At 39.1% G+C, this 14,992-nt stretch overlaps 1 protein-coding gene across 6 annotated transcripts in view; it reads right to left on the reverse strand.

Moving 5' to 3' along the window:
• Positions 1–14,992, reverse strand: part of ITSN1 (intersectin 1) — a 242,598-nt gene that overhangs the window by 107,603 nt on the left and 120,003 nt on the right. For all 6 annotated transcript variants that reach the window (XM_069548934.1, XM_069548931.1, XM_069548932.1 and 3 more), the window contains exons 13-16: positions 13,632–13,781; positions 13,406–13,546; positions 5,793–5,880; positions 5,530–5,669 (exon numbers count right to left, since the gene is read on the reverse strand). In XM_069548934.1, the coding sequence (XP_069405035.1) occupies positions 5,530–5,669; positions 5,793–5,880; positions 13,406–13,546; positions 13,632–13,781 (519 nt within the window). The remainder of the gene's footprint in view (positions 1–5,529; positions 5,670–5,792; positions 5,881–13,405; positions 13,547–13,631; positions 13,782–14,992) is intronic.

Raw genomic sequence — 14,992 nt, forward strand, 5'->3', positions numbered from 1 at the left:
AAATAGTTCCTGCATATAGAACATTTTAAAAGCAGAAAATGTGATAGATAAATTTGGTCCACTGAAATTTACTGTTCACACAAAAGCTGGTAAAAATAAAAGGCTATCAGTTGGAATTCGAGCACCAAAGCTTTAATATCAGAGTGTTATCGTTTCCTCCCTTTTTGATAGACCTACAAAAGCCAAGTTTATTCATTCTTTTTCCTTTTTAAAGCAATTCTTGGTTTTGGGTGATAAATTAGAAAGACATTTCTGTTTTGGCATCATTTCTGAAAAACATAAATATCATATCTATAAGGTAGCTGTCTACTACAAAAGGATGCAAAAATGTACGCTCAGTTGCTCAGTTATGCCTGACGCTGTGGCCCTGTGGACTGCAGCCCTCCAGGCTCCTCTGTTCATGGGATTCTCCGAGCAAGCATACTGGAGTGGGTTTCCATTTCCTTCTCCAGGGAATCTTCCTGACCCAAGGATCCAACTAGTGTCTCCTGCATTGGCAGGCAGATTCTTTACCACTAACATTACCTGGGAATCCCACATGGAAAAGTAGTCTTTTCTAAAAGGTAAAAAATAAGTCTTCAATTTCCATTAGGTAAAATAGAAATGGAAAGGTCCAAGATTCCAGAGGCCATATGATCCATAGCTCTGACCAGTTCTTGACCAGAACTGTAAGTATGGTTTATATTTTTAGTAAATTGCTACCAATCTGAAATAAATATCTGTTAATCTAACTGTAAAAGTAATCGATTTTCTCTTTAATTAATGACTTGAGCACTTCCATCATTGGTTATCAGAAACTGAGTAAGGAGGCATAAATGTAATTCTTGCTTAACTGAAGAAAAAAAAGAGCAGTTCTCAAAAGGATAAATCTGAACTAGACAGCTGGCAGACAGGACTAAACCAGTCTACCTATTACAAAGAAAGAAAGAAAAAGGAAACAGCATACCTACCCTTTAAACCCTTTCTCATTCAAGAAACTAAATACAATTACACTTCCTGAACACAGTCTTATGCTTGAGAATCTGAGCTAAAACAAGGTACTACTGTTCCTGTGCCATGTGCTGTGCTCAGTCAGGTGCTGTAGCCCACCAGGCTTCTCTGTCCATGCGTTTTCCAGGCAAGGGTACTGGAGTGGGTTGCTGCTTGCTTCTCCAGGGGATTTCTTCCCGACCCACCGATTGAAACTGTACCTTCTGCATTGGCAGGCAAGAATCTTTACCTCTATGTTATTGTTCCCTGCATGCCCTTATCGCCAAGGAACTGGACATGACCATGAGTGTGTGTCAAAAGAAGTGAATGGCTTATTGCAAGTAATTTTGTACCAAAGAATCTATGAGAGTTGGATTTTGCTAAATGGAACAACTCATTTATGGGGCTAGAAACTGAATACAGGTTCTAATGTTCTGATCAACGATTTCTTTTTTTGGCCATGCCCCACACCACATGGCATCCTTGTTCCCGGACCGTGGATCTAACCCAAGTCCCCTGCATTGGAATCTCAGTCTTAACCACTGGATGACCAGGGAAGTCCCCTTTGATGAACTACTTTAAAAAGTCTACGCTCTATAGGTATTTCTCCAGTGTCACCATACTAGTTGATAATGGGTGAACTAAACTTTCTTTCTCTAGATGAACAGTTTATAGGAATATAAAACAAAACTAAGTCCTAATTTCTTTTCTCTACTCTCTAGGCTGGTTTCCTCTGGGGAGAGGAAGGTTTAGGATGAACCAAATTCATACCATCAAACATGATGTGTGGCATTACTGGACAGTTGAAATGTTTCAGTAAGGTAGAGGTAATTTTTGCCAACATTATCGAGGATGCTGTGGAGGTACTACTGTACCAAGGGACACACAGAAGAAATCCCAAAGAGTCTGAATGCTGGCTCGCCTCATTCATCTCATGTTAGGAGAAATTATAACTGCTCAGTTGAGTTCAGTTCAGTTCACTTGCTCAGTCATGTCTGACTCTGCAACCCCATGAAACGCAGCATGCCAGGCCTCCCTGTCCATCACCATCTCCTGGAGTTCACTCAAACTCACGACCATTGAGTTGGTGATGCCACCCAGCCATCTCATCCTCTGTCGTCCCCTTTTCCTCTTGCCCCTAATTCCTCCCAGCATCAGAGTCTTTTCCAGTGAGTCAACTCTTCGCATGAGGTGGCCAAAGTACTGGAGTTTCAGCTTTAGCATCATTCCTTCCAAAGAAATCCCAGGGCTAATCTCCTTTAGAATGGACTGGTTGGATCTCCTTGCAGTCCAAAGGACTCTCAAGAGTCTTCTCCAACATCACAGTTCAAAAGCATCAATTCTTCTGTGCTCAGCTTTCTTCACAGTCCAACTTTCACATCCATACATGACCACTGGAAAAACGATAGCCTTGACTAGACGGACCTTTGTTGGCAGAGTAATATCTCTGCTTTTCAATATGGTATCTAGGTTGGTCATAACTTTTCGTCCAAGAGTAAGCATCTTTTAATTTCATGGCTGCAATCACCATCTGCAGTGATTTTGGAGCCCCCCAAAATAAAGTTTGACCCTGTTTCCACTGTTTCCCCATCTATTTCCCATGAAGTGACGGGACCAGATGCCATGATCTTCGTTTTCTGAACCAACTTTTTCACTCTCCTCTTTCACTTTCATCAAGAGACTTTTTAGTTCCTCTTCACTTTTCTGCCATAAGGGTGGTGTCATCTGCAGATCTGAGGTGATTGACATTTATCCCGGCAATCTTGATTCCAGCTTGTGCTTCTTCCAGCCCAGCATTTCTCATGATGTACTCTGCATATAAGTTAAATAAGCAGGGTAACAATATACAGCCTTGACATACACTGTTTCCTATTTGGAACCAGTCTGTTGTTCCATGTCCAGTTCTAACTGTTGCTTCCTGACCTGCATATAGGTTTCTCAAGAGGCAGGCCAGGTGGTCTGGTATTATAACTGCTCGTGGTAACGAATTTGCCTGCCAGTGCAAGAGACACAGATCTGATCCCTGAGTTGGGAAATTCTCCTGGAGAAAACCGCAACCCACTCCAATATTCTTGCCTAGGAAATCCCATGGACAAAGCAGCCTAGCAATGACAGTGCATGGGATCACAAAAGAGTCATATACTTTTGTGACTAAACACCAACAACAAAGTGAATAAGCTCTAAAGTAAAAAGAAAAAGAAAAAAGCTTCACATTCGCCAATGTGATTATAACAAAGAAAACAGACGGGAGATACTCAAGAGGCTAAAGTCTTAAATCTGCCTCTGAGCTGTCTCAATCAAATTATACATTTTTCTTTTTTTTTTTCAAAAGAAGGAAAGAGTGGCTTTATTTCTTTGCCAGGGAAAGGGCTACAGCCTCAAGAATTGTTCCCCTCAAATTATAAATCTTTTGATCTTCAGTGTACCTGTTTCTGTTTTGATCTCACCAGGCTGGAGAGGAATACTAGAAATAACAACTGTCAGAAACATAATATGGTCACTAAGTCCTCCAAACTTTTGTTTTAAATAATAAAACAATGTAAGCTACATACTGGCTTGTGATGGTTTTTTTTACTCTCCACACTGACTTAAATTTAAAGTAATAATGGAAAACTAAAAGAAAAGTTACAACAGAAAGAAATATTTAAAAACAAGCATATTTGGGTTTCCCTGGTGGCTTAACTGGTAAGAATCTGCCTGCAAAGCAGGAGACCCAGGTTCGATCCCTGGGTTGGAAAGATCCCTTGGAGAAGGAAATGGTGACTCACTGCAGTATTCTTGCTTGGAGAAGTCCATGGATAGAGAAGCCTGGTGGGCTACAGTCCGTAGGGTCACAAAGAGTCAGTCACAACTGAGCGATAAACACACATATTTGGAAAAAGGGCCAGTAGAATAAAGGTCTAAAAACTCTCTTACTACTGAAGTCAGCATTAGTCAACTAAACAGTGAGAGTGACTCACATCACATTAGCAGGGTGTTCTCTTTAGCAATGACAACAGTACAACAGCAAAAATAATCTGTAAGTTATCTAGGCATTATCAAAACCACTGACCAGAGCCCATCTTCTGACATGTGAACCTTGCTTTGGGCCAAACTTAAGAGTAAGGCATAAATCTGGAGTACTGCCTGGGTCAGAAGACACCTGAATACTTAAGTTTATATTCCAAGAGACTCTTAAAAAGGACTACAAGGGTGCCATAGTGCCATATTCTTTTTGCTTGAAACAGGGACAAGTAATAATGAGAGGTAATGTCAGTGTTTCTATTTATTCTAGAGAAGGAGAACTGACAGCTGTAATTCCAATACTTACATGACATAAATCATATATGTACACATACAGAAAATATATAGAGTGCACATACATACATACACAAACATATATCCAGTGTAAGCATGAAAGCAATATTTTTAAAAAACTCACAAAGGTAAGTTGGCTCAAATAATAACTCCCCTAAGATCATCTTTCTGGAATTGTATAATTGTGAAAACCTCATTACTTATTACCCTGAAAACACAATACAAATACCTCAAACTCAGATGTCTAGACAAGCTGGCCTAGAATCAAAATTCTAAAGTCAACTAAAAATCTCAAATATACTTTCAAATTTGTTTTTGGATTTCTAATAATGAAGAACAGAATAATGAAGAAAAGTATTTAAACTTTTCCTAAGTATCAGAAGCTAAACTGGCCAGAAGCAAGTATAAAGGATTTTAGGTTGGAAACAGAAAATACTTGAGGGAAAAAAAAAATGTGTAAAATCCAACTTTTTAAAAGAACATAACTGATTGAAAACTTCAATATCTACTTAAACCTAAAGTATGTGATTGCTGTTAATAGGAAATTAGCTGCTTGCATTTCAAGATATTTTACTACAGGATAATAATCATTTTTAAGACGATAAAGCTGTCACGTTAAACAAAAAGCACCAAATCAGAAAAAGACTGTGATTTCACCACCTGTATCTTCCCTGGGAGCTTTGGTATTTTCCTGAGTTACACTGTGAAAATATAACAAATTCATGCACCACTTCCACCACAGAGACAAAGGTAATTACTCCACTAAATCATAATATTTTTAAGTGTGAGGTCACAAAACAAAGATCTATCTATATTCAAGGACAATCCTGAAGGTAAGAATTGGCAAAAAATATTCTTAGCTTTCAAAGAGAAAACAGTTCCTTTTCAATCTTCTTCAAAGAACATAAGAAAGAGGCAGCTTTGGGAGCCCAGCTTTTGGCAATTCAACTTGATGGAGTTCTCAACAGACACAAGGATGAAGATGTGCAAAAAATGTATTCATGTGAAAGACAGATGTCAAGTTGGAACCATTTACACAGCCCTTTATTTAAAGAGGCCAGATTCATTTTTATTTTTTAGAGGACAAAAATTCAACTTAGATTGTTTAATGTTCATCTATAAATGTGAGGGGCTTCTTATGAAGGCTGACAAACCAGCAGAATACATTTTCCTGCCTGGAGCTCAAATATCAACTAACCATCTTGGTCACTTAGAAAGATTAACAAAGTAAGACATACATGTAGGTACACACAGAATAGGTACCTTCAGCTGATTGTTGAAAATATCAATCTCCTGCAATTTTGACCTAGTTTCTTTCTCCACTTCATCCAGTTGGTCTCGTAGCTGCTGCCGAGCCAGTTCTTTTGCTTCTAAGGCTCTTTTGAGTGTGAGAAGTGAATCCCCTGTTTTAGAAAAACATGGCAAGATAAGAAAAACAAACTAGCAGTGAGGAAAAGTGGCTTTTCAGGTTCTCATTTCTTGCCTGTGAAGAAGGAAAATGTCAACTTTAAAAAGAAAACACCTACTGTGCAAACTGTTTTGCTGAACCTGTTTCAATTGGTCATTGAGTATCTGTTTTTCTGGAATAAGTCTTCCAAGCATTTGCTGGGACTCCTAGGAGAGAAAGAGAACACAGCAATGAATGGTGGAGAAAACTACCATGTTTAGATCCAAAGTCCTGGCAGGCTGAGGTAAATTTTCTGCTCGCTCAAAGATTCTCCTAACCTCATCCCAAATAGTCTACAGGAAAACTGCATTTAATCACTAGTCAGGGTTGTTGTTGTTTTCTTGCCAAGAAATTGTTTCCCACATGCTTTTCACTGAAATAAAGTTTAAATAAGACAGTTATAGCTCCCTTGATATTTCTTACATTTTTATTGACTTACTGCTTATTTATAAGCTTTTAAAAGTGAACCACAAGTACAACTCAGCAGAAAAAATGGAAAGGAATGATCTCTCAAATTGCACTAGGATCAAATACAAATGCAGTGACCCTGATATTTGTAAACTGACTCAGTAGTTTAAACAGGAACTGTTCTGTCATGAACTTAATAGGGTTGAACTGAGGGTGACCATATACCTGAAGCTAGAAACAGAATTCAAACCAGCACTTTAATAATTAGAATCTTAGTTACCATATGTGGTTCCACCACTGAGGATAAAGCCACAGTTTTAAACAGCTGCACAGAAATCTTGAAACGAATATTTTTTAACCAACATAGATAAAAGCTAAACCACACTGTACAGGACTGTGAGGCATTTTCATGTGTGACTTGAGAATCAACTGTATTTGCCTAAGTTCAGTTTATACTATTCAATGTAGTTTCTACATATATTAGGGAAAAAAAGACAGCTTTTGTAGCCTTTATTAAGGAATATTTGACTTTTGGGGCTTCCTCAGTGGCTCAGTGGTAAAGAATTTTTCTGCAACGCAAACCCAGGTTCGATCCCTAGGTTGGGAAGATCCCCTGGAGGAGGGTATGGCAGCTACTCAAGTATTCTTGCCTGGAGAATCCCATGGACAGAGGAGTCTGGAGGGCAACAGTCCATGAGGTCATGAAGAGTCAGATAAGACTGAAGTGACTTAGCATACAGGCACATGTGCATTTGACTTTCATTTTTACTCTGACTTAAGAAAAATAAATCTCTATGTATTAACTTTTCGTTTGAAAGAGTAAAAATGTCTTCATGAAAAATTTTCACCTGAGGCCAGTCCTTTCTGGAACAGCCACCTTTAGATACCGACTGGCTTGTATGTAAGAAATCTTTGTGTACTATACATCCCAACTGTAGGGTGATACAGCTCAGTGGAGAACATTTGGAAGCATCTTCTCACATGAATAATTCACACAAACAAAAGTACTCTCCCCAACCCCACCAAATTTAGACAAAACAGAATACACAAATCTGAACATTTTCCCAAAAAAGCATAGTCAACTGGGCTCCTCCTCTTATTTGCCTCACTAAACCAAGGCCACATCTCTAACCAATCCCAAATTTTCTTTCCTGAACCAGGGCAAACAAAGAAGTATGAAGATGAAGCCTGGCTCAAAATCACTGAGACAAGAAATCTTACCCAGTGGACCACTGGGGAATCCCAACATTACTTCTAAATGTACAATCTAACTTTCTAAAATAGATCAAATCAGTATGAAGGGGTACTTGACTCATTTGCATAGCAAGAATCTGCTAATACTTATAAAGAAAGAAAACCGATATATCATTGCCTACTATGTACCTGACTTTCTTCAAACCATGCATTATTTTTAACTTCACTGCTTTTCCAGGAACCTTGATTTGTATTTTATTTTCAATAACTAAACACACTAAGCCTCAATCGTAAACATATATATGGATACACAGCATTCAGTGAGATAATAAATAATCCTATGGTTTTCAGTCCTAAATTTTCTAAGGGCAAACTTCTCATAAATAGTTAGTGAAAGATGCAGAGAGTTAACATAGAAAAGATCGTACTTGTGCATGCATTTTAAAATATTTTCAAATAATTTCTAGCAGTGAACTTCTGATACTATTTACATTATATGTCATATCCTAATATTTCAAATGTCAAATTGATTAGGATTTCCGTGATAATCAGGAAGGACACTGAAGATATGAACAACACTAAGAACCAACTTGATCAACTTACATTTGGGGGACATCCTACTCAGCTTCAACAGAGTACATGGAACATTCACTAAGACAGATCGCATGCTGAACCGTAACATAAGTCTCAGTAAACTTAAAAGGATTAAAATCACACAGACTGTGCTCACAGATCATACCACAGATAAACCAGAAATCAATTAGACAGATCAAAAAACAGAAATCCAAGTATTTGGAAACTAAATTGCATAATTCTAAATAACCCTTCAAAGAAATGACAAAGGAAATAAAAAACAGGTTCTGAACGGAATGAATATAAAAATACAACATGTTAAAATTTGTGTAATATGGCTACGATGATGCTTGGAAGGAAATTTACAACTTAACATGTTTATACATTATCAGAAATCAAGAAAGGTCCAAATTCAATAATCTAAGCTTCTTCTTAATAGGCTAGATAGAAGCAAATTAAATCCAAAATAAGTAAATGGAAGGAAATAATAAGGAGCCTAAGTAAATGAAATAGAAAACAGAGATACCATAGAGAAAAAAATAAATAAATAAAATAAAACATTTATTTAAAAAAAAAAAATCAATAAAGCCAATTAGTTCCCAGCTAGACTGTTGGAGAAAAGAGGGAGGTGGAAGAGAAGGGAGAGAACAAAGAGAAGGAGAGAAGGAGTTGGAAGGGGAGGTAAATGACACAAATTCTCAACATTAGGATGTAACATCGCTACAGACGCTACAGACTTGCAAAGAATAATAAGAGAATATAGTAAACAATTTTATACAAATAAATTTGTTAACTTAGATGAAACAGACACATTCACTGAAGATACAAATTATCAAAAGAGAATACAGCACAAATAGAAAACTGCAATAGCCCTGTATCTACCAAACAAATTTTGCAATTATAAGTCCTACCACAATGAAATGTCCAGGTCCATAAGGCTTCACTAGTGAATGCCACCAAAAATTTAAGCAAGAAACAGTAACCCCTCGGTATCCATGAAGTACTGGTTACAGGATCTCCACAATAAAAAAACCCAAGGACATTCAAGTCCCTTACATAAAATAGCTAAGTATGATTGGCACTCTGAATCCTAGGGTTGGTTGAATCTGCACAGGTGGACCAATTGCACTGAGACTGGAGTCTGATAACTATGAAAGGTGGCGAGAGAAAGTTTTTAAGAAATATATAGGGTTTTAATCTTCCCTGGTCAGATGGTAAAGAATCTGCTTGCAATGCAGGAGACTCGGGTCCAATCCCTGGGTCAGGAAGATCGCCTGGAGAAGGGAATGGCTACCCACTCCGTTATTCTTGCCCAGAGAATCCCATGGAAAGAGGAGCGCAGTGGGCTCCAGTCCATGGGGTCACCAAGAGTTAGATGCAACTGAGCAACTAACACTTTCCTACAGGATTTTAAGAGAGAAGCTGAAAGGGCTAGCTAGGGAGGCAGAGTGGTGTTGAGTTAAGAAGGAAAGCTTTGAAGTAACATAAACTGGGTAATTTGGATTCTTGTTGCCCAGCTAGAAACTGATTCCAAAACAGAATATTCCCTTCTAGAATCTTCACTTTCCCACTTATGAGAGTAATGATACTGCCCTTACTAGGGTATTGTGGAATTCTATTTAATATTCACATGACGGTGTTCACATGCCAGGCCTTCAATAAACAATAGCTAACACCACAGTCAGTCTAACATCCAGTTCATCTGGGCTCAGCAAGTCTAGGATTCAAATTTCAATCCAAATATGCAGACACAAAGGGACTATCATACTATCCATCTTACATAAAGAACTTGAGCATCCATGGATTTTGGTATCCTCAGTTAGCTTGGAACCAGGGCCCCAAGTATATCAAGAGAGGACTACCATTTCATATAATTCTTAGAAAATAAAAAAGAATGTACCTTATTTACTTCCTTATTACCCTGATACCAAAGCTAGATGAGGATATTATGAGAAATGAAACTAATATCCCCCATGAATTTAAATAAAAAGACTCATAATAATAATAAGTTGATCTAAACAATAATTTTTTAAAACATTAATACACTATGACTAAGGGCAGTTTCACTGAGTTAGACAGGCTGTGGTCCATGTGATTAGATTGGTTAGTTTTCTGTGATTGTGGTTTTCAGTCTGTCTGCCCTCTGATGGAGAAGGATAAGAGGCTTATGGAAGCTTCCTGATGGGAGAGACTGACTGAGGGGGAAACTTTATTTTTCTGGGCTCCAAAATCACTGCAGATGGTGACTGCAGCCATGAATTTAAAAGACATTTACTCCTTGGAAGAAAAGTTATGACCAACCTAGAAGTATATTGAAAAACAGAGCCATTACTTTGTCAACAAAGGTCTGTCTAGTCAAGGCTATGGTTTTTCCAGTAGTCATGCATGGATGTGAGAGTTGGACTATAAAGAAAGCTGAGCACAGAAGAATTGATGCTTTTGAACTGTGGTGTTGCAAAATACTCTTGAGAGTCCCTTGGACTGCAAGGAGACATAACCAGTTAATCCTAAAGGAAATCAGTCCTGAGTGTTCATTGGAAGGACTGATGCTGAAGCTGAAACTCCAATACTTTGGCTATCTGATGTGAAGAACTGACTCATTGGAAAAGACCCTGATGCTGGGAAAGACTGAAGGCGGGAGAAGGGGATGACAGAGGATGAGATGGTCAGATGGCATCACCAACTCAATGGACATGAATTTGAGTAAACTCTGGGAGTTGGAGATGGACAGGGAGACCTGGTGTGCTGCAGTCCATAGGGTCGCAAAGAGTCGGACACGACTAAGTGACTGGACTGAACTGAACTGAACTGAACTGAAGGGCAGTTTACCCCAAGAACGGAAAGTTGGTTTAACATTCAAATTTAAATCAATGTAAAGTACCATATTAATAAAATAAAGGAGGAAAAAACACTTTAAAATCTCCATAGTTGCAAGTCAACAGAGGGAAATACTGGTAAAAGGATGAGTCTAGGAAAGATTTTTACAAATGTGGTCAGCTGATTATCAACAAGCTACTAAGGTTTTTAATAAACATTGATAGAATAAACTGGGTGTGAGTATGGAAAAAAGTGACTCTCACTACCTTACCTTGCACTTAACATAAAAATCAATCAAAACTGGATCATAGAACTAAATATATTAGATAAAAGTGTAAAACTTCTGGAAGAAAACATAAGGGAAAACATCTGCAACCTTGGGATAGTTAAAGCTTTCTTAGATAGAACATAAAAAACTGTAAGAGAAAAAATAAACTGAACTTTAAAAGTTAAAACATCTGCCCTTTAAGAAACACCATTACAAAAATGAAAAGGCAAGCCAGAGACTAGGTGAAAATATTTGCAAAACACCTATCTGACAAAGGACTTCTTATAAGACTATATAAAGAACTGTGATAATCAGATAAGCAACCCAGTAAAGGATGAGTTAAAGATTTGTTCACAAAACACATATGGAAGATGCACGTTAATACACATAAGAACCAACAGCCAACAGCGTTCAGCCTTCAGGAAGATGCAGATTAAAGTTACATGAGACATTGTTGCCCACCCACCAGAGACGCTAAAAACAATGACAAAAGGGAGTGTTGGCGAGAGTGAGGGGCAGCTGAAGGGCTGGTGCACTGCTGGTGAGAATGTGAAATGACACAACCACTGTAGAAACAGTTTGGTAGACTCTGACATGGCTAAGCACATACTTATATGACAGTAATTCCCCTCCTAAACTTTAACCAAGAGAAATAAAATATAATTCCACATAAAGAAATATAAGCAAATACTCATTGCAGCTTTAGTCATAACATCCAAATCTGGAAAAAACCTAAATGTCCCTCAGCAGGTGATGGGATAAACAAGGAAATACTACTCAGTGATGAAGAGGAAGAAAAGCTATGACCAACCTAGACAGCATATTAAAAAGGAGAGACATTACTTTGCCAACAAAGTAATGCCAAATTTTCCATCTAGTCAAAGCTCTGCTTTTTCCAGTAGTCATGTATGAATGTGAGAGATGGAGTATAAAGAAAGCTGAATGCCGAAGAATTGATGCTTTTGAACTGTGGTGTTGGAGAAGACTCTTGAGGGTCCCTTGGACTGCAAGGAGATTAAACCAGTCAATCCTAAAGGAAATCAGTCCTGAATATTCATTGGAAGGACCGATGTTGAAGCTGAAGCGTCAATACTTTGGCCACCTGATGCCAAGAGCTGACTCACTGGTAAAGGAGGAGAAGGGAACAACAAAGCATGAGATGGTTGGATGGTGTCACCAACTTGATGGACATGAATCTGAGCAAGCTCTGGGAGTTGGTGATGGACAGGGAGACCTGGCAAGCCACAGTCCATGGGGTCACAAAAAGAGCTGGACACAACTGAGTGACTGAACTGACTGAACTGATGAAAAAGAACAGAGGACTGATTCAATCAAAAATATGGATAAATCTCAAAACTGTCAGGCTGAGAAAAACAAGCTGAAATTAAAGTCACGGTGTCCAAAACTGATCACCTTTTAGGATGGTATGCAGAACAGTATCTACATGAATTGGATACCCCCTCTAACTCAACACTTGAAACCAAACCAGATGAAATTTTAACAACTTGGTGGTGAAGGCTGAATAGGTAATAAAATGAAAGCAGAACTGCTTAGAGTACTCCACTGTGTCTCCAACTATTCTCTATACACGTATCTCTGGAACTCCCCCGATATACTTAATTGTACTTCTTTATTGTGGTTATCATGGTAAAGCCAAAGTCCCAGCAGTAGACTACAGGTCCTGCACGATCCAGCCCCCAACTGCTCCAACCATAGCTGTCTCCTTGCTGTAACTGGCATCCCAGAGACCAGCTTGTAGCCTTAGTTCTTCTGCACAACTGCTGCCCGACCTAGAACTTGTTCTGCTAGATGTCCATCTGGCTCAGCCATTCACCTCTTTCAAGTCTTTGCCCCAGCATCATACTCACAGAGTTGCCTGACCTGACCACATTACTTAAAATCACAGGCCTCTCTACTGGAGACTCTCTTCCCTACTCGCTCTCCAGAGCAACTTTCCCTCTTCTAATAGAGAACATGCTTGTCTTATTTCCTGAGTCCTTATCTACCCTGCAAGCAGAAGGTAAGCTCCATGAGGGCAGGGTTTCTATCTCTGCTATCCACTGCTGGATCCTCAGTGCTTACCGGCGCTTGCACTGAGTTGGCATGCAGCAGTCCCAGCAAGTGTGCTGAATTACCAGACAGCCTACTTTCAGAGGATGAGCTGATTGGATGGCATCACCAACTCAATGGACACGAGTCTGAGCAAATTCCGGGAGACAGTGAAGGACAGCGAAGCCTGGGGTGCTGCAGTCCACGGGGTCACAGAGTCGGACACGACTTAGCAACTGAGCAATAGCTACGTTCAGGCAAGTTCCCTGTCTGCTTCATCTTGGCCTGCTAGATGCTTGCTGCTTGCTGAGTGAATAAGTGAATGAAATGAATCAAAGAAAGGCATGGAAGCCAAAAGGCTTTTAAGGGACATATTTTCTCACCTGTAGTTGCTGTTGTAGGTGGGTGATTTCTGCAATTCTCAACTCTCTAGATTTGTTTGTGCTCTCAATTTCTTGCCTTTGGGTTGTCAATCGACATCTGATATCCTGAAGTTTTCCTTCTAATTGATGTTTTTTATCATTCTTTAACAAGTGAAAAATAATAAGAATCATTAGCATTTAACAATTCAATGCAAGTGGGTTCCTAAAGCACAATCAAACTACTCACTAGAGCTTCTAATTCAAATTCCAAAGTCTTTTTCTTTGCTTTCAGTACAACTATGTCTTCTTGTTCTTTGTTTCTTTGATTTAATAGTTCTTGTCTTCGATTCCGTTCCCATTCAAGCTGTCTTTGCCTTTCAAGCTCCCGCTTCGCAGCCTGTGACATACACAAACAGACAATTTACTAACTGTTCAGTTCTTACATTCTTCAATGCCTCTTAATAAACGTTACATCTAGTAAGTCTTTTCTTTTAGGGATGAAATGGTATTAAACATGACAAGTGACTTTCATTATAAGACAGCACAAAATTTCATGCAAATATCTTATTACTTCAATGGGAAAAAAGAGAATATTCAGAAAGGCTATCACAGTCACATGGGTTGAGAACAGAAAGGACTACTGGATCACTGACATTCAGTTCCTTAGGCCTTTAAGGATGCTTCGTGTAGTAAGTAAACCTGCTCTTCCTTATTTACTGACTCATAAAAGAAAACAAGGAAACTTATGGGAGTTGCCTGGTGGCTAGGACTCCGAGATCCCAAAGCAGGATGCCTGGGTTCAATCCCTGGTCAAGGAACTAGATACCACATGCTTCAACTAAAGATCCCGCACGCTGCAACTAAGACCTAGAACAGCCAAATAAATACAACAAAATTATCGTTTCAAAAAAGGCAAATTAACCTAGGAAACACCCCAGAACAAAAGCACAAAACAAAACAAAAACTTTCTTCCATCAAACAAGTAATTATTATTTCTTCTGTCACAGGAGAAATTATTATTTATCTCAAGCTTTAAAAGTCCATGGAGAAGGCAATGGCAACCCACTCCAGTACTCTTGCCTGGAAAACCCCATGGGCAGAGGAGCCTGGTAGGCTGCAGTCCATGGGGTCGCTACGAGTCGGACACAGCTAAGCGATTTCACTTTCACTTTTCACTTTCATGCACTGGAGAAGGAAATAGCAACCCACTCCAGTACTCTTGCCTGGAAAACCCCATGGGCAGAGGCCTGGTGGGCTGCAGTCCATGGGGTCGTGAAGAGTCGGACACGACTGAGTGACTTCACTTTCACTTTCACTTTAAAAGTCCATGACTCCTACATCCCTAATCATTTGTTTCCTTGTTAGCACAGAAGGTTCTGTAATTTTTCCAGCAACATCAGCTCTCTTCAACCCTGACTCTGATGGCTGCTAGGCAGAGGATATGTCAGGGCACCTGGCATTCTTCATTGTATCATAACTGCTTCTTACATATTTGTGCTCCAGCTACACTGTAAGGGCCTGGAGGACAGGTGGGTACCTAGTCACCACAACATCTCCAGGAACTTAATCAATGCCTGGCACATCATAAATGTCAATTATATAGTTCTG

This window comes from Ovis canadensis, chromosome 1, assembly GCF_042477335.2.
Source record: "Ovis canadensis isolate MfBH-ARS-UI-01 breed Bighorn chromosome 1, ARS-UI_OviCan_v2, whole genome shotgun sequence".
NCBI lineage: Eukaryota > Metazoa > Chordata > Mammalia > Artiodactyla > Bovidae > Ovis > Ovis canadensis.